At 31.0% G+C, this 23,117-nt stretch overlaps 9 protein-coding genes across 15 annotated transcripts; 3 read left to right on the forward strand and 6 right to left on the reverse strand.

Moving 5' to 3' along the window:
• Positions 1-42: 42 nt before the first annotated feature.
• LOC123005785 (N(4)-(Beta-N-acetylglucosaminyl)-L-asparaginase) lies at positions 43-2,195 on the reverse strand. 4 transcript variants are annotated; one of them, XM_044399744.1, is made up of 7 exons: positions 2,101-2,195; positions 1,232-1,366; positions 1,025-1,181; positions 752-977; positions 512-699; positions 359-466; positions 43-315 (listed from the first exon to the last, which is right to left on the reverse strand). In XM_044399744.1, exons 2-7 carry the CDS (start codon positions 1,344-1,346, stop codon positions 81-83), a joined length of 1,029 nt encoding a protein of 342 aa, XP_044255679.1. In that variant the 5' UTR covers positions 1,347-1,366; positions 2,101-2,195; the 3' UTR covers positions 43-80. The 4 variants fall into 4 exon arrangements, with proteins under 4 accessions (XP_044255679.1, XP_044255677.1, XP_044255678.1 ...); XM_044399742.1 differs by having other exon boundaries at positions 1,949-2,120; XM_044399743.1 differs by having other exon boundaries at positions 1,756-2,120.
• Positions 2,010-2,545, forward strand: LOC123005787 (dnaJ homolog subfamily C member 24-like). Its single transcript, XM_044399747.1, has one exon. The coding sequence runs from the start codon at positions 2,053-2,055 to the stop codon at positions 2,464-2,466; it is 414 nt and encodes a 137-aa protein (XP_044255682.1). The 5' UTR covers positions 2,010-2,052; the 3' UTR covers positions 2,467-2,545.
• Positions 2,478-7,200, reverse strand: LOC123005786 (glutathione S-transferase 1-like). Its single transcript, XM_044399746.1, has 4 exons — positions 7,082-7,200; positions 3,887-4,033; positions 3,230-3,430; positions 2,478-2,847 (listed from the first exon to the last, which is right to left on the reverse strand). Exons 2-4 carry the CDS (start codon positions 4,025-4,027, stop codon positions 2,539-2,541), a joined length of 651 nt encoding a protein of 216 aa, XP_044255681.1. The 5' UTR covers positions 4,028-4,033; positions 7,082-7,200; the 3' UTR covers positions 2,478-2,538.
• Positions 7,201-10,010: 2,810 nt separating this feature from the next.
• On the reverse strand, positions 10,011-12,779 carry LOC123005788 (glutathione S-transferase 1-1-like). The gene is made up of 6 exons (XM_044399748.1): positions 12,658-12,779; positions 12,443-12,608; positions 12,296-12,354; positions 12,102-12,243; positions 10,213-10,380; positions 10,011-10,157 (listed from the first exon to the last, which is right to left on the reverse strand). Exons 1-6 carry the CDS (start codon positions 12,765-12,767, stop codon positions 10,011-10,013), a joined length of 792 nt encoding a protein of 263 aa, XP_044255683.1. The 5' UTR covers positions 12,768-12,779.
• Positions 12,780-14,437: 1,658 nt separating this feature from the next.
• On the forward strand, positions 14,438-16,391 carry LOC123004860 (clathrin light chain). Of its 2 annotated transcripts, XM_044398348.1 has the most exons (7): positions 14,438-14,656; positions 14,787-14,870; positions 15,592-15,630; positions 15,681-15,779; positions 15,826-15,937; positions 16,004-16,015; positions 16,070-16,391. In XM_044398348.1, exons 1-7 carry the CDS (start codon positions 14,518-14,520, stop codon positions 16,251-16,253), a joined length of 669 nt encoding a protein of 222 aa, XP_044254283.1. In that variant the 5' UTR covers positions 14,438-14,517; the 3' UTR covers positions 16,254-16,391. The 2 variants fall into 2 exon arrangements, with proteins under 2 accessions (XP_044254283.1, XP_044254284.1); XM_044398349.1 differs by lacking the exon at positions 16,004-16,015 and having other exon boundaries at positions 14,441-14,656.
• Positions 16,318-17,489, reverse strand: LOC123004859 (F-box/LRR-repeat protein 20-like). Of its 2 annotated transcripts, none has more exons than XM_044398347.1 (5): positions 17,320-17,489; positions 17,004-17,275; positions 16,743-16,957; positions 16,529-16,694; positions 16,318-16,481 (listed from the first exon to the last, which is right to left on the reverse strand). In XM_044398347.1, exons 1-5 carry the CDS (start codon positions 17,370-17,372, stop codon positions 16,405-16,407), a joined length of 783 nt encoding a protein of 260 aa, XP_044254282.1. In that variant the 5' UTR covers positions 17,373-17,489; the 3' UTR covers positions 16,318-16,404. The 2 variants fall into 2 exon arrangements, with proteins under 2 accessions (XP_044254282.1, XP_044254281.1); XM_044398346.1 differs by having other exon boundaries at positions 16,318-16,487.
• LOC123004861 (mitochondrial import inner membrane translocase subunit Tim8) lies at positions 17,483-17,945 on the reverse strand. Its single transcript, XM_044398351.1, has 2 exons — positions 17,758-17,945; positions 17,483-17,703 (listed from the first exon to the last, which is right to left on the reverse strand). Exons 1-2 carry the CDS (start codon positions 17,866-17,868, stop codon positions 17,533-17,535), a joined length of 282 nt encoding a protein of 93 aa, XP_044254286.1. The 5' UTR covers positions 17,869-17,945; the 3' UTR covers positions 17,483-17,532.
• Positions 17,946-18,302: 357 nt separating this feature from the next.
• LOC123005543 lies at positions 18,303-19,272 on the reverse strand. The gene is made up of 2 exons (XM_044399337.1): positions 19,165-19,272; positions 18,303-19,118 (listed from the first exon to the last, which is right to left on the reverse strand). Exons 1-2 carry the CDS (start codon positions 19,235-19,237, stop codon positions 18,454-18,456), a joined length of 738 nt encoding a protein of 245 aa, XP_044255272.1. The 5' UTR covers positions 19,238-19,272; the 3' UTR covers positions 18,303-18,453.
• A 926-nt stretch (positions 19,273-20,198) lies between these two features.
• On the forward strand, positions 20,199-22,666 carry LOC123004939 (tetraspanin-9). 2 transcript variants are annotated; one of them, XM_044398483.1, is made up of 6 exons: positions 20,199-20,387; positions 20,754-20,861; positions 20,971-21,155; positions 21,203-21,388; positions 21,439-21,672; positions 21,725-22,666. In XM_044398483.1, exons 2-6 carry the CDS (start codon positions 20,819-20,821, stop codon positions 21,815-21,817), a joined length of 741 nt encoding a protein of 246 aa, XP_044254418.1. In that variant the 5' UTR covers positions 20,199-20,387; positions 20,754-20,818; the 3' UTR covers positions 21,818-22,666. The 2 variants fall into 2 exon arrangements, with proteins under 2 accessions (XP_044254418.1, XP_044254417.1); XM_044398482.1 differs by having other exon boundaries at positions 20,964-21,155; positions 21,725-22,665.
• Positions 22,667-23,117: the final 451 nt, after the last annotated feature.

Below are 23,117 nucleotides of genomic sequence, written 5' to 3' on the forward strand. Positions count from 1 at the left end.
TTGGAAGAAAAAGGATAACACAAGGACAAAAATCGATTATGATGATGCAGTCCAATTATTTATTTAATGAATCAAATAATTTAATTGATTTTGGTGCAATTGACTGTCTTCACGACCACTCCACCAAACTCTTCGCTGGCCACACAAAACGGGAATGATTCCATTCCGTTACAAGCAGCCCCAAATTCCCCCTTGTTTGTGCTAACTAAAACAGCCCCAAAAAAGTCCGGGTATTTTGCTGTAATTCTATCAATTGCAATCTGGGCTGCTTTCGTAGGTGATGCGCCTCGTCTCATCTCCTCTACGGCCAAAAAACTATCAATAAAACGATAAAGTACCTGAAATTATAATATTTTACCTGGGTGAAAATCTCATCATTACGTCGCCATCACCTGTCGCAACGGCTGCACCAACTGTGCTGTCCGCATAAGCGCCGGCTCCAGGTATCGGGGAATCCCCGACGCGTCTATAAAAAATAATTTAATCGACCTGAGAATGTTAAATTAAGTACCCTGGAATTTTGTGATTGGCCCCATTCGTTGAAGTCCCCGCTGCAACGTTCCCACGCTCATCTATGGCAATCATCCCAATTGTGTCATGGTTATCAGAGTTGAAAATTTTCCATGAGTCTTTGAGAACTTCGTTTGAATCGGATGCTTCATAAGGGCCACATGTTTTGGTTGGATCAGGGTCCACATTCTGTTTAAAACATAATGAACATTTTTAACAAAAAAAATACAAAACTTTTCACCTGCCAAAAGTTGGGCTGACAATTTTTGGACTTCCACTCTTTCCACAAATTTGTGGAGTAATTCGTGGATAAATTTTCTTCATGCAGTTCGAAATTTTTGGCAAACTCTGTCGCTAAATCACCTACGAGAAATGAATGTTTTGTATGTTGTAACACCATTTTTGCAGCGAGTGCCGCGTCTTTGATTCTTCTCAAGCCCCCCACTGCTCCCATATTCATTGCAGTACTGTGAAATTACACTTAGTTTATAAATTTTCTGCAAACAACACCAACCCATCAAATATCATGGCGTCAAGGGTAGTTTCCCCATTTTCGTCAGGACTTCCCCCATATCCAACACTATGGTCACACTGGAGTCCTTCGCAAGTGGAACATCCCGTCACTACAGCATCTATAGCGTCCGAATCCGCGTCTTTCAAAGTTAAAAATGCTAAAGCCAAAAATATGAGCAATACATCAAAAAATAATAAGAAATTTTACCATTTACAGCAGCTTGACTGAACCGCCAAGTATTCATAACAACAGGAACCGAAGCATAAGTGTAATTGAAGAAAATTAAGTACACAATTAGATGAATAAACGGTTTCAAACTCATATTTAGTCAATCCTCTGGAACTAGAAATATTTGTCAAAATAATTATAATGCCATAGAATCTTCCCTCCAGATAGCACCGATTTTGCTTTTCAGTTTTTATCAAACAAAACATCAATACATTCAAATTAAATTTTTAATTTAAAAAATAGATATACCCGATTTCATAATAATTTGTTCATCTTACCAGCAGGTGACTGCTGTATTTAATTATTGGTTCTAAATAAAATTTTAATAAATTTGTGATAATTTCATTTCATTTAGAATGTAATTCAAATTCAGTAAAATGATTTTATCACAGCCTCTCTTTTTGAACTTTGCTCAAGGTCAAACCAGATGGACAGATTATTTTGAAACCAACTATACACATGTATTTTCATTCAAGAAACTTTAAAATTAAAGTAATGATTACTTTTTGATGCTTTGTAAGTTTCTATTTTAAATTTAGTTTTTGTTGATGATAAGTAACATAACCTTTACATCATCATAATTGTAATTTTAAATATTCACATAATAATAAAATGTTACCTAACCTAAAAAATACTAAATCGAAGTGAGAAAACATCTCGTGCAACAAAAGTAGTCTGTTTTAATTATTCAAGTACCTTCAAATACAATACTATTATGCCTTCCAGGTGATTCTAAATAAAATGAAAATTATTTTTTCTTATATTCTTGTTTCTAAAGGTGATGGATTTTGCTTTTCACAATGACCACAAAAGCAAGAAAAGATGATGATTATTATTCGATACTTAACTGCAACCGGTCAGCAACGTATGAAGAATTGAAACAAAGCTATCAAGAGCTGATAAGAAAATATCATCCCGATAAAAGTGGCGGTTCCCAAGAAGATTTCCTCAGTATTGATAAGGCATGGAAAACTTTGAGAAGTGTGGATTCAAGAGCTAAATACGACAGGTACTTAGACTCAGAGACAGATTATGAAAACAGTCATTTAGTGCATGTAGAGTTGAGTAAAAGCCAAATAAGTTTCAATCATGATAACACCACAAACTACCCATGCAGGTGTGGGGGCACATTTGTGATACACAAGGAATACCTTGATGAAGAAGAGTGTCTTATAGAATGCAATGACTGTTCCAATTATTTACTTTTAAAGTGAAACAAATCAGATTGTTATAATAATACTTAATGCATTTTATTTTTTACATTACAGTAAAATACAGGTGCGTTTTTATTTTTTCGTTAAGTTTTCCACCATCTGTTTGAAGATCACAGCCCCTTTCCCATTCGCTTCCTCGTATCCAGGGGCTGCAGCTTTGGCTCTTGCCAACCAATTGACCACATTTTTATACGGTGAAAGGTCAAAATTCACGGCTTCGAATGTTGTAACTGTTGCAAGAAGCGACAAATCGGCCAAAGTGAGTTGATTTCCCGCAGCGAAGTCTTGACCTTCGAGAAATATCTCCAGGAACTTGAAAGCATCTTTGATTTTTTCCATTTTGGCGGGCTCGTATTCTGCACCCCCAAAAATCACCGGGTACTGCAATGAAAAATTATTGAAAAAGTTGTCGTTATTTACAGGGTGATTTGTGAATAGACCAAAAAAGAAAAATGCCAAGTAAGATATCAGGAATATTGAAAAAAAAGCATTTAAAAAATTCTATCTGTCAAAAAAATTTGACATTTGACATTTTTTTCATAATTATTGAGTAAAGGTACAAAAACTTTGTCAATAAAAGCCACAAATAACATTAACCAGCTTCCTTGTTTTCTCTTCTAACAGTCAACAATTTTTTTACACAAAATGCAAAATTTAAACTCTCACAACTAAATTTTTTTAGATAAAATTTTTTCATGTTCTTGGTATCTTATTATTTTTTTTTTGGCCTATTTACAAAACACCTGTATAACTAACAGCATACATAATAGTCCGCAAATCTAGCATATAAAGTCCCAATATCGAAGTACAATCTCTGATCCACCAGAGCGCGTTTTTTGGGGTCTTTTGGGTACAGCGAGTCGTTTTTGCCATACTGGTCGGCCAGGTATGTCATTATGGCGCGACTTTCCCAAAGGGCAAACCCATTGTCGACCATGGTTGGAATCGTATGTTGGGGATTAATCTGTAAAGAAATATGTGCATAAATTTCCATCACGCTCATGTGAATATTTTTGTTTGAATCAATAGTTTTGGAAGAATGAGCACACTAAATCAAAACTGAATCAATAAAAAAACTCGGCATTGTTGTACACTGGAAGACACGGAATTTTGGACGATTTGTCATATGACTGACATAAAAGTGTAAAACGGGCCTTAGTCAACTAACCTCACTTTCGGTTAATTTTTACCCTGAAGCTAGAGAAAAAATGACAACAAATCAAAATAATTTATTGAATTTATATAAAAACACGTATTGCTGGCATTTATTGTTTCGGAAAAATAAATTTCAACTAAAACTTTCTATTTTTAGTTCCATAATGACAATAAAGCGTGGTTCACATTGACATTTTTTATTTTTTGAACTGACATAAATCTGATGTCCAAAATTCCGTGTCCGCCACTGTAGGAAAAAGCTTACCTTAATAAATTCAGGCGTAAGATGTTCGCCTTTCATGAGATCTGTGAGCTTTAAATTAAGCTCCACGCCAACGGCCTTAGCCGCCAAAAGAACGGCTCTGCATGGGGCACTTCCAGGAAGATAATACAAATCGATGGGCATTTTGATCTGAAAATTTTTAATTTTGAGTAAATATTAACAAAATCAAGTTCTTAATTGCTAATTTTATTTTTAACTCATTGGTTATTTTTCCTTCCTTTTATCTAAATTAATGTTAAGCTCATATTATTAAATACTTTGATGTATAGTGAATTTCATCTTCACCTGTCTACTCTATAATGTAATTTCGTGACCTTGATGGTATTATTTTTGCCTCCGCAAAACATGAAATGTCAACCTCACTCTTTGACAGAAGAAGCCAACCTCACACCCGTGTAAAAATTAATTTAACCATCTCTCTCGCGCAATAGCAATTGTTTTTTTTTCTGTTGGAAAATTAAAAGCACTAAAAGTAGAAAACGGCAAAAGGTAGAGATTAGTGAAAGTAAAAAACAAAAATTCAATCATAATTCTATAAAGTAGTAGAATTTTATAGAGAAAAAGGGCTAAAAGTGCATAAATTTTAAGTTTAAAAAAACCTTAACCACAGATTCCTTAACCAAGAGTGCGTTGGATTTCAATCATTCAATCTGACAGTTGGTGACATTTCGCCTAAATGTGGCTCACACTCTTCAAAAAAATCAAACGAAAACGATAGAAAAACGAGAGTATAAGTTACTGGTGATTTGAAAAAGGCAAAAGGGTGACGTAAATAATCTTTGTGCAAAGACCGGTGTATTTTTATTTTTTTAATTTTGTTTTTTTTGTAAAGTGCGAGTTGCACTTTGCTGTTGTCTCTATAAAATACCGTCTCAAAAGAATTTTTTCAGCACATATCCTGAATTTACAGAGGCCTAAAAATTATTTCAGTGTTTTGAAAAAAATCTAAATCTCGCGTGGGACGTATAACAACATAAGGTCTATTTTTCTATTAAGGAAAATCTAAAAATTGAGGTTAGGGAAGTTTCCAAGTCAGACGTTTCCAAAATAATATATGCCAACAAATATTCCTACAAAGTACAGTTGTAAATGGATAAAACATTCCCAACTTTATTCTGGATAATGAACAAAAGTGGGAAAGTGGGAAATTTTCAAATCTTGGTAATACCGCCAAATTTAAAAACGACATTTTTTACGGAAATCGACATGAGTAACGTGTAAACCGCAATGGGGAAACGCAAACATGAATTACGAGTCACGACTATGGAAAATTACATTTACAACTACTTTGAAATGTAAAAGTAATCAAATTATCGGATACTCATAAATGTAAAATTGAATTACTCAATAAAGTATTAAAGTATTACACCGAAACATACCGTTAACAATTTATATCTGAACTAAATAGATAATAATGTTTTATTATAAGGAAATGGAAATATGTATATGTAATATGTACTTGTATTCTCTGAATGATAAGAGTCAATTCAAGTTGTATTTTTTTATAATGTTTAATAGCATTATTAAAAATATTTAAATTTATACAGAAATGTGCAATTTATTGAGTTTAATAAAGTCTATTTGAATTAATAACATGATTTTTAACCATAACCCATTTTTCAAAAATGCTGAAACGTGGTCAAAAAAGTTTGGGAATCAGAGAAACACTTCAATATGCATAATTATAAAAAAGTGATATTTTGCAGTGTTATTTTTCACGATTTTTTTGTCAAATTGTGAAAACAAATCACTCTTCCTATTCTGAAAAAATATTGTATATAAAAATATTATACAGTGCGATCAAAAAGTCTGTCTATCAAGCAAGCGTAGAAATTTAAAACGTATGTCTGTGGAAGATAAAATGTCACAATGACAAATGAGAAATGTCAAAGTAATCTTTATGTAAATTATGACAGGAAACCGTGGTGAACGATTTTTATGAATAAATACCAACGATATCTTATTTTAGTTTGTTTTGAGACGTTTCATAGAATAATTGAATTTAATTAACTCAATATTTTAATTTTTATAAAATATATTTTTTTTTCATCTAGATAACATACGTCCTCGACTAGGACGCCTACTTGATTTGATAGAAAGACTTTTTGATCACACTGTATAATGAGCCATTTCAACACCAATTCGGGTGCTGAAATAGACTAGTACAATTTACTTTCTAGAGGTTGGTAATGATGATTTTCAGCGGCGTTTTGAGCGATTTCAGGTGGTGTGCATAAAATATTTGCAGTATTCATTGTTAATGCAACAAAATTTTGAGACTTGGTACTTCAAAAATCGAATTTTTCAAACTTTGTGACATTTATTACCAACCACTATCTTATTAGGGCAAAAGTTACTATATTTTGAAAGAACGACTTTTATGTTATAAAATGTATAAAAAGCTCGTTTCATAAGTCATGTGGGGGGACCCATTCTTTATAAAACTCGCGAGTAGCGCAAAATTGAAAAAAATGTATAAAAAAAACTTGTTTCATGAGTCATGTGGGGAAACTCATTCTTTATGAAACTCGCGATTCGCTGCACGTTTCATAACATACTATTTTTGCTCAATAACATAAACTAACATGTACGTATCAAAATATTTATATTCACTGTCATCAAAAACTGATAAAAGTTTGTTAAAAATGTAAAAATTTTACCTTGAAAACGAAAATACAACTTGCAATACTTATTTAAACAAAAGTAATTAAAAAAGTAAATATTTACAAAAACAGAGTGCTCATTTAGCAGTTCTTTGAAATCCAAAGATAAGGCCGGTTTTTTACGGAAAAGAAATGTGTGTATTCCCCTTCCCATCTATTGTTGACCGCATCTGTAACCTTATCGCGTTGGTTTTTTGGTTAGACCAAGGACATACATACAAATTAAATTGGTTAAGCGTGCAGGAACTAAACCTTGGTTTTAGATTTTTTCCACGTTAACATATAATTAAAAAAATACTTTGTGAGAGATACCTATTTTAGTCTTAAATAGTGGAGAATTTTGTTTAAAAATCAATAAAATAGTCGTCAAAGACTGCAAACATTTACTTCCCAAACGTTAAGTTTATTTTAATTCATTACAGCAAATAAAGCTATTTTTAAATGTGAAAGCAAGGCTTTATTTTAGCAAATTTATATTCTTAGAAATTGGTTACATTACAGTGATATACTTTACCAACAAATGAAAACTTTGAAACACTTATAGAAAATTTGTGCGGCAAGAAACACCAAACGACTGACTTCGTCAAAGTGCAACCGTGGACTGGTTGTTATTATGTTTTTGTTGGCAGGTTGGTACCGCTGGCATCTATTCATTCATTCCAGAGTATTCAAGAGAGACAAGGGTAAGATATCTTACCTTTTCTCTGGCATTCAACACTCAGTTTCCTCTCACCACTTATTAGATTATGCCTTTCTATTCTAACTTTGTAATGATTATTTCAGAAAATTTTGCCTAATTATTTTATAAAGTAATTATGCTGATTGTTTCTCCACCCTTCACATGCATCCCAATTAATATTTTACTGTTCCATTTTCATGAGTAATATTGGGGATACAAGGACACTTTTATTTTATTTATTTACAAATGATTAAAATATTAAAAAGCTAAAATATTTGTTCACTGACGATAACTTCATGTGTTCATTTTTTGAGTCGATCTGCAGCATTTCATTCTTGGTTTTTTATTAACAACAAAGAATATTAACTATTTATAACTAAAGGTTTTAAGTGGGACATTCTGTGTATGTAAGCTTATAGAAATTGATTTCCGGAACACTTCATATTATGATGTGAATAAAATCAATTAAAATAAGAGTTAAGAGTGGGTAATGAAATGACAAATATTTAGGTATTTAGTCAAGGACGTTGCAACGCATTCATTAGCCGTAATATTGATTGATTTAGTTCAAGGGTGTTACAGATCAGTAAATTTATAAATGACATTATGTAGCTACTATTAAGGCCCCTTTAGAACATTTTGTTTTTTTTAAGATTTCCTCCTGTTTTTAAAGGTATATTTAAATTGCAAAGGCATATTTTGACGTGTCAAACCTGTGTTGCCAGGTCTGGTGATTTTTATACTAGTTGATTTGGCGAAAATTTTTGTAAAAATTCTAATTTCTGATGATTTTTTAGAAACATCATTGTAGTTCCAGCAGAAAGTTAATGTATTTTGAAATACTTTTTTTAAATTGTGTATTCGCCCAATTAATAAAATTAACTTTTTTTTAATTTGATTTTTTAAATTATATATACAGGATGCGCCAGAACTCTCGTCCCAGAGAAAAAATTCAAGTAAGATAAGATACCAGGAACATGAAAAAAATGAAAATAATTCTATCTGTCAAAAAATTTTGACATTTATTTTTTGACATTCGACACTTTTTTATGTCTATTTATTGATACTGATGATCTTGTATATGTTTTTTTTACGATTATTTAATAAAAGTACAAAAATTTTGCCAATAAAAGCCACAGATAAGATTATACAGATATACAATTTAGGATACAGTTTCCTTGTTTCCTCTTTTAATAGCCTGTAGCTAAAAAACTTGTAAATTATTTTTCCAGTAGAAATAAATAGAGTCAAAGTGCAAAATTTAAACTCCCATAACTTCGAAATTTTCATAGATAAAATTTTTTTAACATTTTTTCCATGTTCCTGGTATCTCACCTTATATGGTATTTTTCTCTGGTGCACCCTGTATAGTAAATTCGGTCAAAAATGATGACACAATATTTTTTTTTGTATTTTTTGAGCATTTTGCACGTTTTTTAGCCTTGCAGAGACTCAAATGCTAAATTTTCTCAAAAACAAGTTGAAAAATCGAGAGATTGTTTTGTTTTTCTAAAAGATATTTTACTCAACAAAGTAAAAAAAAGTCGCAAAAAATGGGGAAAAAAGTAGATCATTTTGTCTATTTCTGATCATTTTAGTATGTTTTTAGCCAGAAACAGAACTATTTCGTAAAACAAACCGAAAATTAATTAAATTATACCAAAACTAGTGTTATTTTTGCATTTTTAGAGTGTGTTTTGGCACGTTTTTCAAATACATTCAAATTTTTGCTAAAACTGACTGAAAAATTACCAAATTATATTGAAATTGATATTATTTTAGCGAGTCTCACTCGATGTAGTTTGTTTTTGTACAGAGACTCATTTAATTTGCAGGATATTGTCAAAACATGCTTAAATACAACAAAAATACGTCTAAATTGATGTTATTTCGTTTGTTTCGTTCGATTTAGTTCTTATTGAGTGAAATTTTCTCAAAAAAATAGGACGAAAAACACAAAATATGGTCGAAATATTTAAATTATTACAAGTACCTAAAATACAATTTTTTAATTAATGAAAATTTTCTTAAGACCGTGGGCCAAAAAAAGAAAAAAAATACATTTTTTTTCTCACGCCATTTAATAAAAACAGGACTTTATTAGAATAAATAAATAAAATTGTAAATACAAACACTTATTTCTTAGGATTACGAAGTAACCATAGGTCAGAAAATTTATTGCCAAAAGATTTCAAGACTTGAAACTTGAAGCTTTAAAATGGATTTTTTTAATCTACGACTATTTTTCATTGAGGTGCAATATTTCAAGTCATGAAAAAATTTAAGAAATTTTTTTGTTCTATAATTTTTTGGAATATGTAGCAAAAGGTTTACGTAAAATGTTTTGTCGTTTTAGAGTTTTTAAGATAATTAGAAATATTTTTTCAAGGAAATGCCTTGAAATTCCAGCACAGTCTCAAGAGCCAAAGACGAATATTTTAACTTTTTTAACTTTAAAAACAGGAGAAAGTCTTTAATAATGCTTACTTTTTCAAACTTCTCTAAAAACAGGGCAGAATTCTTGAAATATTTGCTTTTTGTATATAGGTGCCTTTAAAACAAGTCAAAACACTTAAAAAAGTGTGCTGAGGGGGCCATTTGCTTTTTAAATATACCTTTAAAAATAGGGGAAAATCTTTGAAAATGTCACTTTTTTGAATAGACCTTAAAAACAGGGCAAAATTCTTAAAAAAAACTCAATACTCAGTTTTAAATTGTATTTTTAAAACTAGTAAATAAACAGTATTTAGTGAGATAATATAAATTATTTTAATTTACTTTTAAATATGCTCCCGAACCCATTGGCACCTGCTTGGTTAATTTCTTCGTATCCATAGGCCGACATTGCATTTTTGGCTCTTTGGTACCAAGCGAAAACATTTGGATATTTCGAAATTTTGAAGCCCACAGCCTATGTTTTTAGAAATTAATAAATAAAAGAAACTCAATGAAGCATCTAGAGATACCTCTGCTGTTGCAATAACTGTAATTATTGCAAAATCAGCAATTGTTAAATTATCTCCAGCGACCCAAGTCTGATTATTATCTAAAAAACCATCCAATAAACTCAACAGTTCTTCAAATTTTGTGGCTTTATTGGGGTCTGGTTCTTCATTATTAAAGATGACGGGCACCTGTAAAGGAAAAATTACCAACTTTTTGTGAAATCATGACCAGCGTAAGAATTACAGTAATCAAATCGTCAACATAGCAAAATATGATTTTAAAATTCACTCTAAAATCTCTATATACTCGTTTTCACGTTAATGTGAATCGAAGTAGTCGTTGAAAGAGATCATTTTGAGGTGGCAACCATGCAAAAATTCAAACAATCCTATCCTCAACCTTTCCCAAAAAATATTTTTCAAAAAAATGTGTACCCCAGGTAGCAAAAAAATAATTAAAATTAACAACGTAATTAACATACAGGGTTATTCATAAGTATAAAGCAATATTTGAACCTCAAAAATGACCTATAAAATGATGTTAATTTAAATAATAACTCGTGTCCTATCTCTACTGATAAGAATTTTACAGCCCTCGGAATGTGGGTATGCAAATTTGATTTTTTTGTAATAACTTTGGAACTATTTGACCAAATATTATAAAATTTGGAACATTTTCCTGTGACAACATACCCTTTAAACTGGTAATCACGAAAACCGGATACATCCATTCAATTTCCGGTTCCAGCAGTTGTAGGTCACATTTTCTGTGTTTTTCCATTTTTTTGCTCTCTTAACACCAATTTTTTATTGCCCAAATCGATAGAGTAATCAATTTCGAATAAAAAACGCATAACCTTTAATACCCCTAAAATGAACCGTTTCGAAGATATTTTAATTTAAAGTGAGGACTGCACAACGCTGAAATCAAAAAATAGGGATTTTGAATAAATGGTATCCACGGCAACCAATGACCATGGTCACATAAATCCCTGCCAGGCATCTGTTAACTTTGACAATAAATTTTTGTGAATTTTTTATGAATTAAATGCTACGAGATCCATTTGGATTTATTCTAAGTTATGTTTGGAATCTGAGGTAAACTCTTTCATTAAATATTTTCGATTAATTGTCTAATAATCGTCCAATGTCAAAGTTGACAGATGCCTGACAGCGATTAGTGAGGCCGTGGTCATTTGTTACCGTGGATACCACTTATTCAAAATCCCTACTTTTTGGTTTCAGCGTTGTGCAGTCCTCAGTTTAAGTTAAAATATCTTTGAAACGGTCCATTTTAGGGGTATTAAAGGTTATGAGTTTTTTAATCGAAATTGATTACTCTATCGATTTGGGCAATAAAAAATTGGTGTTAAGAGAGCAAAAAAATGGAAAAACACAGAAAATGTGACCTGCAACTGCTGGAACCGGAAATTGAGTGGATGTATCCGGTTTTCGTGATTACCAGTTTAAAGGTTATGTTGTCACAGGAAATGTTCCAAATTTTATAATATTTGGTCAAATAGTTCCAAAGTTATTACAAAATAATCAAATTTGCATGCCCACATTCCGAGGGCTGTAAAATTCTTATCAGTAGAGATAGGACACGAGTTATTATTTAAATTAACATCATTTTATAGGTCATTTTTGAGGTTCAAATATTGCTTCATATTTATGAATAACCATGTATAAAGATTTTTTGTCATTATTAATGTGATTATGACACTTTTTGTGTGAATCGGCTTTTAAATTAAAGATGCATTTAGACTTCTACAACCTACTTGATGAACACTAATATGAAAAAGAGTATACTTTTACTTTTTAATAACATTCTAATAAAAGCAGCTTGTACATATAACAGCAAAAATAGTTTATTTTCTTTTCTCTCCCTTTATAATAAAAAGCATACATACGCAGTAATCCAGCAATTTAGGAAACAAAGTGGTGGCATTGAAATGCAAACGTTGATTCACAATGGCTCCCTTTTTGGGGTCTTTCGGATAAAGACTATCATCTTTTGCATATTGCTCAACCAGATATTTCATTATAACATGACTATAAGTTTGTAAAATGGTATTTCAAGATGTAAAATTGATAAGAAACCCACCTATCCCACAAAATAAAACCTCCGTCATTTATTGTAGGAACAGTATGCATGGGATTCATCTGAAAATTCAATTTTTTTAAATTAAAGAAAATGAAAGAAAATGTTGTTATTGACTGATATTGATCTAAAATGAAATGATTACAACACCTTTAAAAATTCAGGATTCATTTGTTCTCCAGCCATTATATTTACAATTTTCACATTATGTTTAATTCCAAGTGCTTTAATTAGCATTAAGGCTGCTCTCGACGGGGGACTTAACGGATAATAATAAACATCAATTGTATGATTGATTGTGTTTGGATCAAATGTACTAAAATTAAATATGAAAAAAGTGAGTTAAACTAGATATAATAACTTACGAATTATTAACATGAATGACACTTTCATCTGCTATACAATTCCCCATGACGAAATTAAAATTATTGAATTGAATCTGTTTGCGTTGCTTTGCTGTGTGATCACTGAACATTTCTTCATTAATTCTTCATCACAGTAATGTTACTATAGTAACTTTCATCAAAACAAGCTTGCTAATCAGCTGCATACAATGAAATTATTATTTGTTGACACTGTATATTTCATTATTGATTTGTTAATACACTTTTTAAAGATCTATTAACTGATACCACTACCAGCTATTACTTCAAATTTTCATTAAAATTATTTTTGAATTGTGATACTATCTAAAAAAGCATTGAAATGTATAATCGTTTTCATATTAATGTGCATCGAAATAGTATCATTTTAAGGTGGCAACCATGCGAAAATCCAAACAATCCCAACCTCAATCTTCCCTAAAAATTATTTTCTCAAATAAATACGAGTTCCTCAGTTTTTAAGGTAGCAAAAGAAAATTAATAATGTAATTAACATAGGGTGGCCCATTCTGAATGATAATAATGACACTTTTTGTGTGAATCGGGCTCCTGAGCCGTAACCACGATTTTATTTCGGGGGGGGTTTCTTGTTAATCCATGAAAATGAAATGAAAGAAGGGGGATTAAAAAGCAAAAATCTCTAAGTACACGTTTTTATTTTAAATTGAAATAAGAGATTCTAATTAAACATAAAAAAATACAAATTAACTCACAAAAGTGACAAAAAATAAAATAATTTTTTAATACTTTTTATTGTTACAAATTTAAACAGGCGATAGAATATTTATTTTTAAAACAAAATTTTTTTATGATTTATTATAATTATATAATTATAAATTATTATGATTTAGATTTTATATTTTAATACAGATGATAACTTTTATACACCTAAACAAGTACAAAAATAAAATGTTGAAATTTTTAATAGGGGCTTCGTAAACTAGATGATTAGGGTAAAACTTTACTCTAACTATGTTGAATGTGGTTTTTTGCCACTTTCAGCAACAAAATTTCATAGTTTTTCATAAAAAAAGGTCTTTTGTGTTTTTCCGATACAATTTACGGATTTTTAGTAAAAATCGGTTTAATAATTTATGTTACAGACCATAAAAATTAAAAATTAAATTTGTTTTACCGTTTAGGACGCCCCTGATTAAAAATTTTGTTATTTGGCATTTATTTAGGTACCAAATTTTGTAATTTTATCGATTCTGAAATATTAGGAAAAACCCTTTAAAAAACCGTTTTTAGGGGGTGTAGCTCCCTTTCATAGCATTTTTCGAAACACTTTTGTCTTAAAATTAAATATTCTATCAACTATTTAAATGAAAATGAAACACTGTATAATTAACACATGAAAAAATAATTCACAAAAATTTAAAATAAACTCACTAAAATAACAAAAAAACTAAATTTTTAACACTTATGACATTATATAACAAAGTGCTCAGCATTTCGGGGGGGGGGAGGGGTTGAACCCCTTAATCCCCCCTTGGGTACGGCCCTGATCGGGCTTTATTATTAATTAAAGAGGCATTTAGACTTATACAACTTACTTGATGCAGATTAATATGAAAAAAAGTATAGAGAATTGAGTTAGTATTAAAAAACGAGTTTTTTAAATAAACAATCGTAAGGGTGTCTTGTTTTGTGTTCATAATATTTAGAATTATTTTTTGGTAATTTCTAAAATTTGAATGATTTTGGGTTATGCAACCAACAATACGAAAACATTGATCATGCGCAGTAGAAATGTGTACGCAATTGTTCCTCCTGTCATTAGTGTCATTATTCTGTCATTTTTTTTCTCCTTGGTAAAATTGCCAAAAAGGTGTTTGAAACATGTCGAATTTTGGGGACGCATTTGATCAAGCAGAGGTGGACCCCGCAGCGGAGTTCTTGGCCCGAGAGCAGGACGATTTAGCGGGCCTAGAAGATGAAGTAAAACCAGCTGCTATTTCAGCACCGGTTGTTAACGGTGGTAAGCTGATTAATTCATGTCATCATCCTTTCAGGGGCGTATCATTTTTTGTTACAATGCTTGATACCATTCAATTCTTTGCATGTTTTATCTTTTCTTGGTGTTTTTTAAGTTTATCGCTTATCTATAGATGATCCAACCAATTCTGCGAGCAGTTTTGAAATGGTCGAAGGTTTTGAAGAGGGAACGTCAAATAAAAGAGAAGAATTCGATGGTATGTTTGAATAAAAACAGTAACAGAATTAGAACTTGTAGGCGAAAATTAGGGCGCCTATTCATTCATTAGAAAAAAAAAACAGTGTGTAGTTTTGTACATTTCTAATTTCACTTCAAGTTTTTGTTATTAATTTATCTATTTTATTTAATTAAATCGTTATATTATTATTTTTTTTAGAAAATATGAAGAAACTAAGGAACAACCATTTATTAAACTATTTTACTGTCATAATTTACATAAAAATTATTTTGACATTTCTCATCGTCATCAAGTAGGTTGTAGAAGTCTAAATGCATCTTTAACTTAAAGGCCAATTCACACAAAAAGTGTCAATAATGTCATTCAGAACAAATTTAATCACATTAATAATGACAAAAAATTTTATGTTTGCCACCCCACGTTAATTAACTTGTTAATTTTAATTATATTTTGCTACTTGGGGTATACAAAAAATTATTTTTAGCCAAGATTGAGCTTAGGATTGTTTGAATTTTTGCAAAATAAACGAATCTAGACACACATTCTAAGTTTCTACGCTTGCTTGATTGAAAGACTGATCTTGCTGTGGTAGAATGTGCAAATAATTAACTATTGTCACACAGAAAAAAATTAATTTTAACATTTTGAAAGCACAAATCGTTGTTTTATGTCCTTTTTATGGAATGAATATAAATATTTGTCTTGAAAACACACAATAGTTTTTTTTATTTTTCAACAGATGCGCACCTCAAGGCTGAAAACGACAAATTAAGGGGAGGTAAGTTTATTTTCTAAAAATTTACAAAATGATTAATGAGTTCTTGGTAGTGTCTCCATCGCCGCCGCCACTAAATAGGGAAGTCAGAGAGGAGCCCGAGAAAATCAAAAAATGGAGAGAAGAACAAATTAAACGTTTAGAAGAAAAAGGTAATTATTTTTAATAGTAGTCAGTTTGTCAATAATGTAAATTCAGATGCGGAAGAAGAAAAAAAGAAGTTAGAATTGCGTGAAATTGCCCGAAAAGAATTAGAAGAATGGTACAAAAACCATGAAGAAGCAATTGCAAAAACTAAAGCTGCTAATAGGTAAGTTTGCGTTGTTTAAGCAAATAATAATAATAAATTTGCAAAAATTCACTTTTGCATTCCTAGAGATGCAGCAAAGTAAGTATTTTTTGATAATGAGCAACTTTTGCTAATTATTTGATGTTTATTTAGGAATGCAGAAAAACAGTTTGTTGCTGAGGATGATGAAATCGTACCAGGGACAGAATGGGAGCGAATCGCAAAACTGTGCGATTTTAATCCAAAAGCAAAACAAGGAAGTAAGGATGTTTCGCGCATGCGCTCTATTGTTTTACAATTGAAACAGTCTCCGATTCCCATTAACAATAAGGCTTAGGTCACTTAAATTTATCTTTATACATATATTTAATCTACAAAACGTTGAATAAAAGAAAGTAAGATGATGTAGATTTCATTTTTGTATTTATGTTCTACAGTAAAATAATTAGAATAAGAAATAAATGTTTTAAAAAGGCTGGACTCTTTTACTACCAGGTTACCGTCCAATGTAGTTGCTTGAGTTTCTTGCAAGTTTTTGAAATGTCTTGAAATATTGATGTTTCGTCTAAAACTTTACTAAGATCATATAAAAAAAAAAAGATATTTTCTCACCTCCTATATCACAGTTGAAAAAGGTCAGAATTTCTATTTTTGAACAATTTTCAACAACGATTTTTAAGGCATCGTCTGTGACTTTGCAACAGTTATCTAATCGTAATTCACGTAAAAATTGCCAGTTTTTATTTTCAACAGCTTTGCTAATTCCTTCTCCACTGATCTATAAATCGCCGATTAATAATAAAACAAAACGGACTAGTTGCTTTACATTATTGTTCGACACTGTGAGACATTCAAGTTTTTTATTATTTTGGGCTAAATTTGCGAGTCCATCGTCTGTGAAGCTGCAACTTTCGGCTAAAAGTTCACGCAGGTTGGGACAATTGATTGATAAACATGTTATTACATCGTCGTTAAACTGCTTACAGAAGGAAATATCAAGAACTAACAATTTGCTAGTTTGTTTCAGGAATATCATCAAACCTAAACAAATTCCATCATAAAAGTACAAAGAGAGTTTTAGTTTTACTTTCGCTTGAAAAATCTTGATTTTCGCAATTTCTCAAGTTTATTTCAGTCAGCTGAATGCAACTTTTCAGCACTTTCAGTGTGCCATCATCGACGTTTATCGATGATAGGTTTATGTGATTTAGGTCGGGGTAAATTAAATCGGATAATAACTTATTCACATTCTGTGATTTACCCCTTAATAATTTTCGTAAAATTATCGGTTTGATGTAGGAGGGCAAATAATTCAAGTTTTCGTAAAGTATCAAATTGGATGCGACACAATCCGCTGATCTGAAACTTGCATTAAAAACAAGTAGAATAAAGTTTGTACATACAATGAGAATAAGGAGGATATTGGTTTCTTGAATGCCCTTTTTAGTTTTGGCATAGTTAAAACTAAAATCTTTTTAAAAAATTATTTGAGACAGCTGTCACCTGTCATTTGAAACGTCAACAATTACCATAACCTAACATTAAAAAGGGACAATAAAAAATTTCTGAAAATTTTCGAGTCTATTTGGTAACTACATGACTATATTTGTTTTACATTACACACCCGCACTTTTTTGTAATAATTGTGCAAATCTATTGGTAATTAACAAAGAAACGTCAATAAATCGGTCAACGCAATTTGTAAGACATGTTTCAGTTTTGCTGTCTAGTTTATTTCCAGTCTTCTCCACACACTTATCCCAGCAAAAGTCGTTAAATTCGTGTATCTAAAAAAAATGTATGATTTTAATGCCCAAATTGTAATGACAAAAATTAGGTACTTGTGCATTGAACTGCGCTTTCTGTTTTTCAACCATGAGAAATTCCTGCAATTCTTTGTCACCAGGTTTGTGGTCGCCACTTGTCGAAAAAGAGTCCCCAAACTCACTCATTTTAATGAAAAAGGGATAAAGACCAAAAGAATCACGTTTTTAATTTTTAACATTCAAATGTCAAAAGAAGAAGAAGAAATGTCGGTGAGGAGAATTACCTTCGGCGCGAAATCTCATGCCAATCACAAGTTAACAAAAAACACTAAAATGTTATTTCGGCAATTTTTCACAATTTTATAAATAAAACAGGGTAATTAAGTTATAAAAAATTATAAGTCGGAGAAGGAGATTTTGATGTTACAATTGCAGACACAGAATTTTGGACATCAAATTTATGTCAGTTCAAAAAATGTCAATGTAAGTCACGCTTTATTGTCATTATGATTGACATTTGAAACTAAAATTTGAAAGTTTTAGTTTGGTGTCGATTTTCCGAAACAATAATACTAGCAATACAAGTTGAATAAATTATTTAATTATGTCATTTTTTCTCTAGCTCTAGCGGGGTAAAAATTAAAAACCGAAAGTGAGGTTAGTTGCCTAAGGCCCGTTTTACATTTTTATGTCAGTCGAAAATAAATCATCAAAATGTGTTTAACAATTATATAATCATCTTGTTTCTGTACTTATGAACACGCTATTCCATTAGTCAAAGAAAGGCAATATATCAACAAGCTGGCGTGGAGCAAATCGGGCCTGAAAATCCTTATTTTGGTTGGTAGACTTTTCAGGGATTTTAGCTTCACTAGCTGGAACTGTGATGTCCTTCTTTAGCTTTTTAGGCTTTTCATTCAAAGCTCGGGTTCTGAAAAAATCGTTTTGTGTCTTATAATTATTTTGCAATAAGCTTGTAGAAAGAAATTCGTCGTGGTCATTGTTTAATTCATTATCATGATCGTTGTTTCCCTTAACCACTATAATATTTCTCGTAAATAATTGAGACAATGAGACTAGTATTTCCAAGACCAAACGAACAAGATTTGGTAAAATGTCCTCATTGTTCGATTCCTGAATCGCATTCCTGAATGTCTGAATTAGAGCACGAACTTTTGAACTGAAAAATCTTAAAACAACATCAGGAGCTTTGTGTTCGAGATAACGGAAATGGTTTTTCAGTTTAGAAACTGCTCGTTGTACATTAGCATTATTAGAGTAGTCACTTTGCATAAGCAACGATTTATAAAAAATGCTTCCAAAATGAATGAGTCTTTTTGTATAAAGATTTGCCAATGTTTTCAATGTGGTGTCCAGATTTGGTGGTAAACTGCGTGGTGGAGTATGTGGGGATTCGGGAAGTTTAAAAGTATCGTCTGAAATGAGTTTTTTTACTTAAACTTTTGACAATAAATTTTTTACCTCTTTGGACACCCTGCAGTAGCACCAAGTTGACCCAAGAATAAATCAGTAATAATGTCGTTAACAATTTCATGTCACCTTTTTTTGATAAACAAAGTAAAAATTGAGAACTACGTATACTAATCGGAAAATATTTTGACACCTATTTTATAGTAAAAAGCGATTTAATTATTTATTGTGTTTTTATTACGTGTTAAATTAATATCAATGTAAAGGAACGATAAACAATTATTTGCATAATTTTCACTCATGATTGATTATAAATAAATAAATTTTATTACTCTGTGACACTGAAAAATAATCAAAAACTCTCCTACCTACAACACAAAGATTTTTGTAAAAATGTTTTTCTAAAGATATGTTCCAACAAAAAAATTAAATACAAAAAATACAAAATAGGTAAACCATGTTTCATCTTTTTATGTCTACTCCTAGGAAAAACAAATGATACATAATAATTAACTGTCTGTTGGCAACAAAATTAAAAAAAATCTTTTTAAGTAAGGCATTGCTGAAAACAGACAGATATTTAACATGAAAATTGTAGGTTATGTAGCAATGTGAACAAAACCCTATTCCGGAGCAATTCCAGTATTCGGATTAGTCTTTCCAACGTAACCCCATTTTTAAAAAACTAATTTGAAACTAAAAATTTAAAGTTTTAAATAGTGGTGTCAGTGACTGTCATCCGCAGCTGTCAATTGTCAGGTCGGCAGAGGTACCATCAAAAATTAAATTCAGTATTGCCAACAGACACAGCCATTCTGTGTTTCTAAAAATAAATAACGATTTAAAGAAACATGTTTTTACAACATTTTGTTCCAGTGGTTTACCTGAATGTTAGAGAAAGTGAATAATGATTGCATTTCATAAAATTTGAAGTTTAGTGTATTTCATACGCTTCTAAGTTAGTCAACCAAGAATACAGCAAAGCGTTACCTGTGTAAACTAGGTGTTTTTACCTACGAATATAAACGAAATAAACCGATATTTAAAATATGTCACGGTGTTCACACACACATTCAATAGCCGCTAGTACGCGTTTCTTACTTAGTAGTATGAACCTGACCTTGTAGTGTTTACTTGTGACCGACTTTCTAATAACGTGTTTGATGACGCAAAAATCATACGCGGATACTCTATCTTATCATTAAACAATATCTTATGAATTATTGATTATCACACAATCATATTACATAAAATAAATCTCAAAACTAAATAAGGTGAGTTCTGAAAATGTTTTGTTTGATGTAGGATTCTGATAAAGACTCAAAAAGTGGCAATATGTCTGAAATTGCTTTTCCTGGACTTATTTTACAGTTAAAAGTTGTGACTTCGACTCTCATTAATCTTTCATAGGCCCTAATAGCCCTATAATGAGTTTCCTCCAATTATGAATGAACCGGTAGTTGATGTGTTTAATTGGTTGCATAACCGAAATTTCAAAATGAATAATTTGATAATGAAACTGTCTTAATTCCTAATACAACAAAATAAAGTCTTATCTACTCCAGACAACATTATGTTGAAGCTATTTGTTGAAAAAATTACACTAGATGCTAAAACTCATTTTGTTCTTAATTCCAAAGGTGATCTGTAAGAAAGCTAGATTTGAATCAAGAATCTGAAATAAAATGTCTAGAAGTGGATATACATGTGTGAGGCATTTATTTTGTTGGCTGAACGTTCTCCTTTGGGTAAGTTTTTTCAGTTATACAGGGTGGATGGAAACTTTTATTTAGCACTTCCACTCTGTATAGCTTTTGAGGTACAAAAGTCTGCATCGAACTGTATTTCAGATTACAGGTTGTGGAATTTTGGGAGTTGGAATCTGGTTAAGAATAGCTTATGAGGGGTATGCATCTTTACTCCCCCAATACGCTTTGCTTAGTGCCGACTCACTTGCAATAGCAGTTGGTACAATAACGTTTATTTTAGCTTTTCTTGCATGTTGTGGGTCTTGGTTTCAAAGCAGATGTATGCTAGTTACTGTAAGTAGTCCTCGCACATTTCTGAACCATAATAACGCTTTGTTAAGTATTTTAGTCTGGTTATATTCATGTTTATAGCCGAGTTTCTTGTGGGGTCGTTAGCTTTCGCGTTTCGGATTTCATTGGGACACACATTTCGTCAAGAGTTGCAAAATGGGCTTTGGAACCATTATAATATGACGGCTAAAGGGCCTGATAGTCTGGTCACAATTTGGGATAACTTACAATCAGAAGTAAATACAATTTTTAAACATATTTGTTTTAATTTAATTTGTTTGTATAGTTTAAATGTTGTGGTGTGGAGAATTATCAAGACTGGTTTATGATAAACGCTTGGCCAAATATGACTTGGGTTCCTGATTCGTGTTGTTTGCCGTGGAAAGCAGGCGAAAATTGTGGAAAATCAGGGGATGCAAATGATTTTTATATGACGGGTTGTTATCATCAGATCCATATGTGGTTTGTGCAGAGACTTCATATTGTAGGAATTGTTGGGCTGGTGGTAGCTTTTATACAGGTGATGATGTTCAAATGTGGGTTTGGTTCATTTTAATTATTTTTTATTTCAGCTCTTTGGACTTATTTCTTCGATGTTGCTATTTTGTACAGTTAGGTACAAAAGGACGTCGCGGACATATAAATCCTATCAAGCACACTCGTAGATTTTATGAGCCAAATTTCAGAATGATTAAACAACTCATTTGCAAGATTACCTAGACTGAAGTTATAATTTTAATCTTGTCATTGTGTCAACGTTATGAAAAAAATTAAGGCAAAAAAGAATTAATATGTAACCAAATTGGCGATATTTCATGTAAATTCGCCTGGACTTGTAGTTTTAGAGTTATGATTTTTTATTTGTGAAACTTTAACTTTAAAGTCGCGGTCAATTCATAGTGGCCATTTAATTTATTGCAAAGTTGGCAGCCCCCAGCCCGCCACTTCTAGAGTGTGGGTTTTGTCTATGTTGGCAGCAGAAGTAACTAAATTACAACAACTCAATTTTTGCAAATTTACACAAGGAAGTGGTCACTATAAATTGAGTGTGACTTTAAATACTTTGTACCTGATGTTCTGATGTTTTTTTCATTTTTTGGATTATTCCAAAAAAAACTTTGTTTTATAGGTTTTAGTCGATGTCTCGAAAAAATCAAGGTTTTATAAAAATCATAATTTTATAACCAAAAATTGAATCGAATTTAGTTAAGTATATGAATTTTTTTCAAAGCGCCATTGTAACAGATTTTTACGTAGATTTTTTTATATAAATTGTCATTTTAAAAAAACTCAAAAACAATACAAAATTTTATTCTATAACGATCACATTTGTTATAGCACATTAATTTTTATTAATTATTAATTTTTGAAGCCAAACTGCTTGGTTCCACACTTTTTTATCGTAAAATTATGGGATAATCTTATTTATTAAAACTGAAAATATTTTGTTTTGACAAAAATGCTCAAACAGGTCTTTTTTAGTACTTTTTTTCGAAAACTTTATGTAATATTTAATATTTTGGTGTTGTCATTTCGACAAGATCTATCGGATTGGTTAAAAAATTAGGGGTTTCCATTAAAAAAAATGTAGATGACGTCATTATTCAAAAACTAAAAATTGTAAAATTTTAAGTCAAGTTGAAAGTTGTGTGTTCGAGTATTTTTGCCAAAACAAAATATTTTCAGTTTTAATAAAATTATTCCATAATTTTGCCGCTCACTGTATATTTTTGTATCTAACTTCTCTTTTTAAACAAAACAACATTTATAACTTGTTTATTTATTTGCATGTATTTTATTGTATAGTGTGAGAATAGTAACTTACATACCATTAAATTGGCGTCAAAAAATTAGGGGCAACAAAGTGATTTCTAGAAAAGAAACTGTATATTTTTTTATTCATGAAGGCACAAAAAGTTGGTTGGTTGGTTATTTTTATTTGACATTTTTTCTTACGATATTCTT

This window comes from Tribolium madens, unplaced genomic scaffold (genome assembly GCF_015345945.1).
Source record: "Tribolium madens isolate multiple individuals breed KSU strain unplaced genomic scaffold, Tmad_KSU_1.1 Scaffold_20;HRSCAF=117;Tcas5.2_LG4, whole genome shotgun sequence".
NCBI classification, from domain to species: domain Eukaryota; kingdom Metazoa; phylum Arthropoda; class Insecta; order Coleoptera; family Tenebrionidae; genus Tribolium; species Tribolium madens.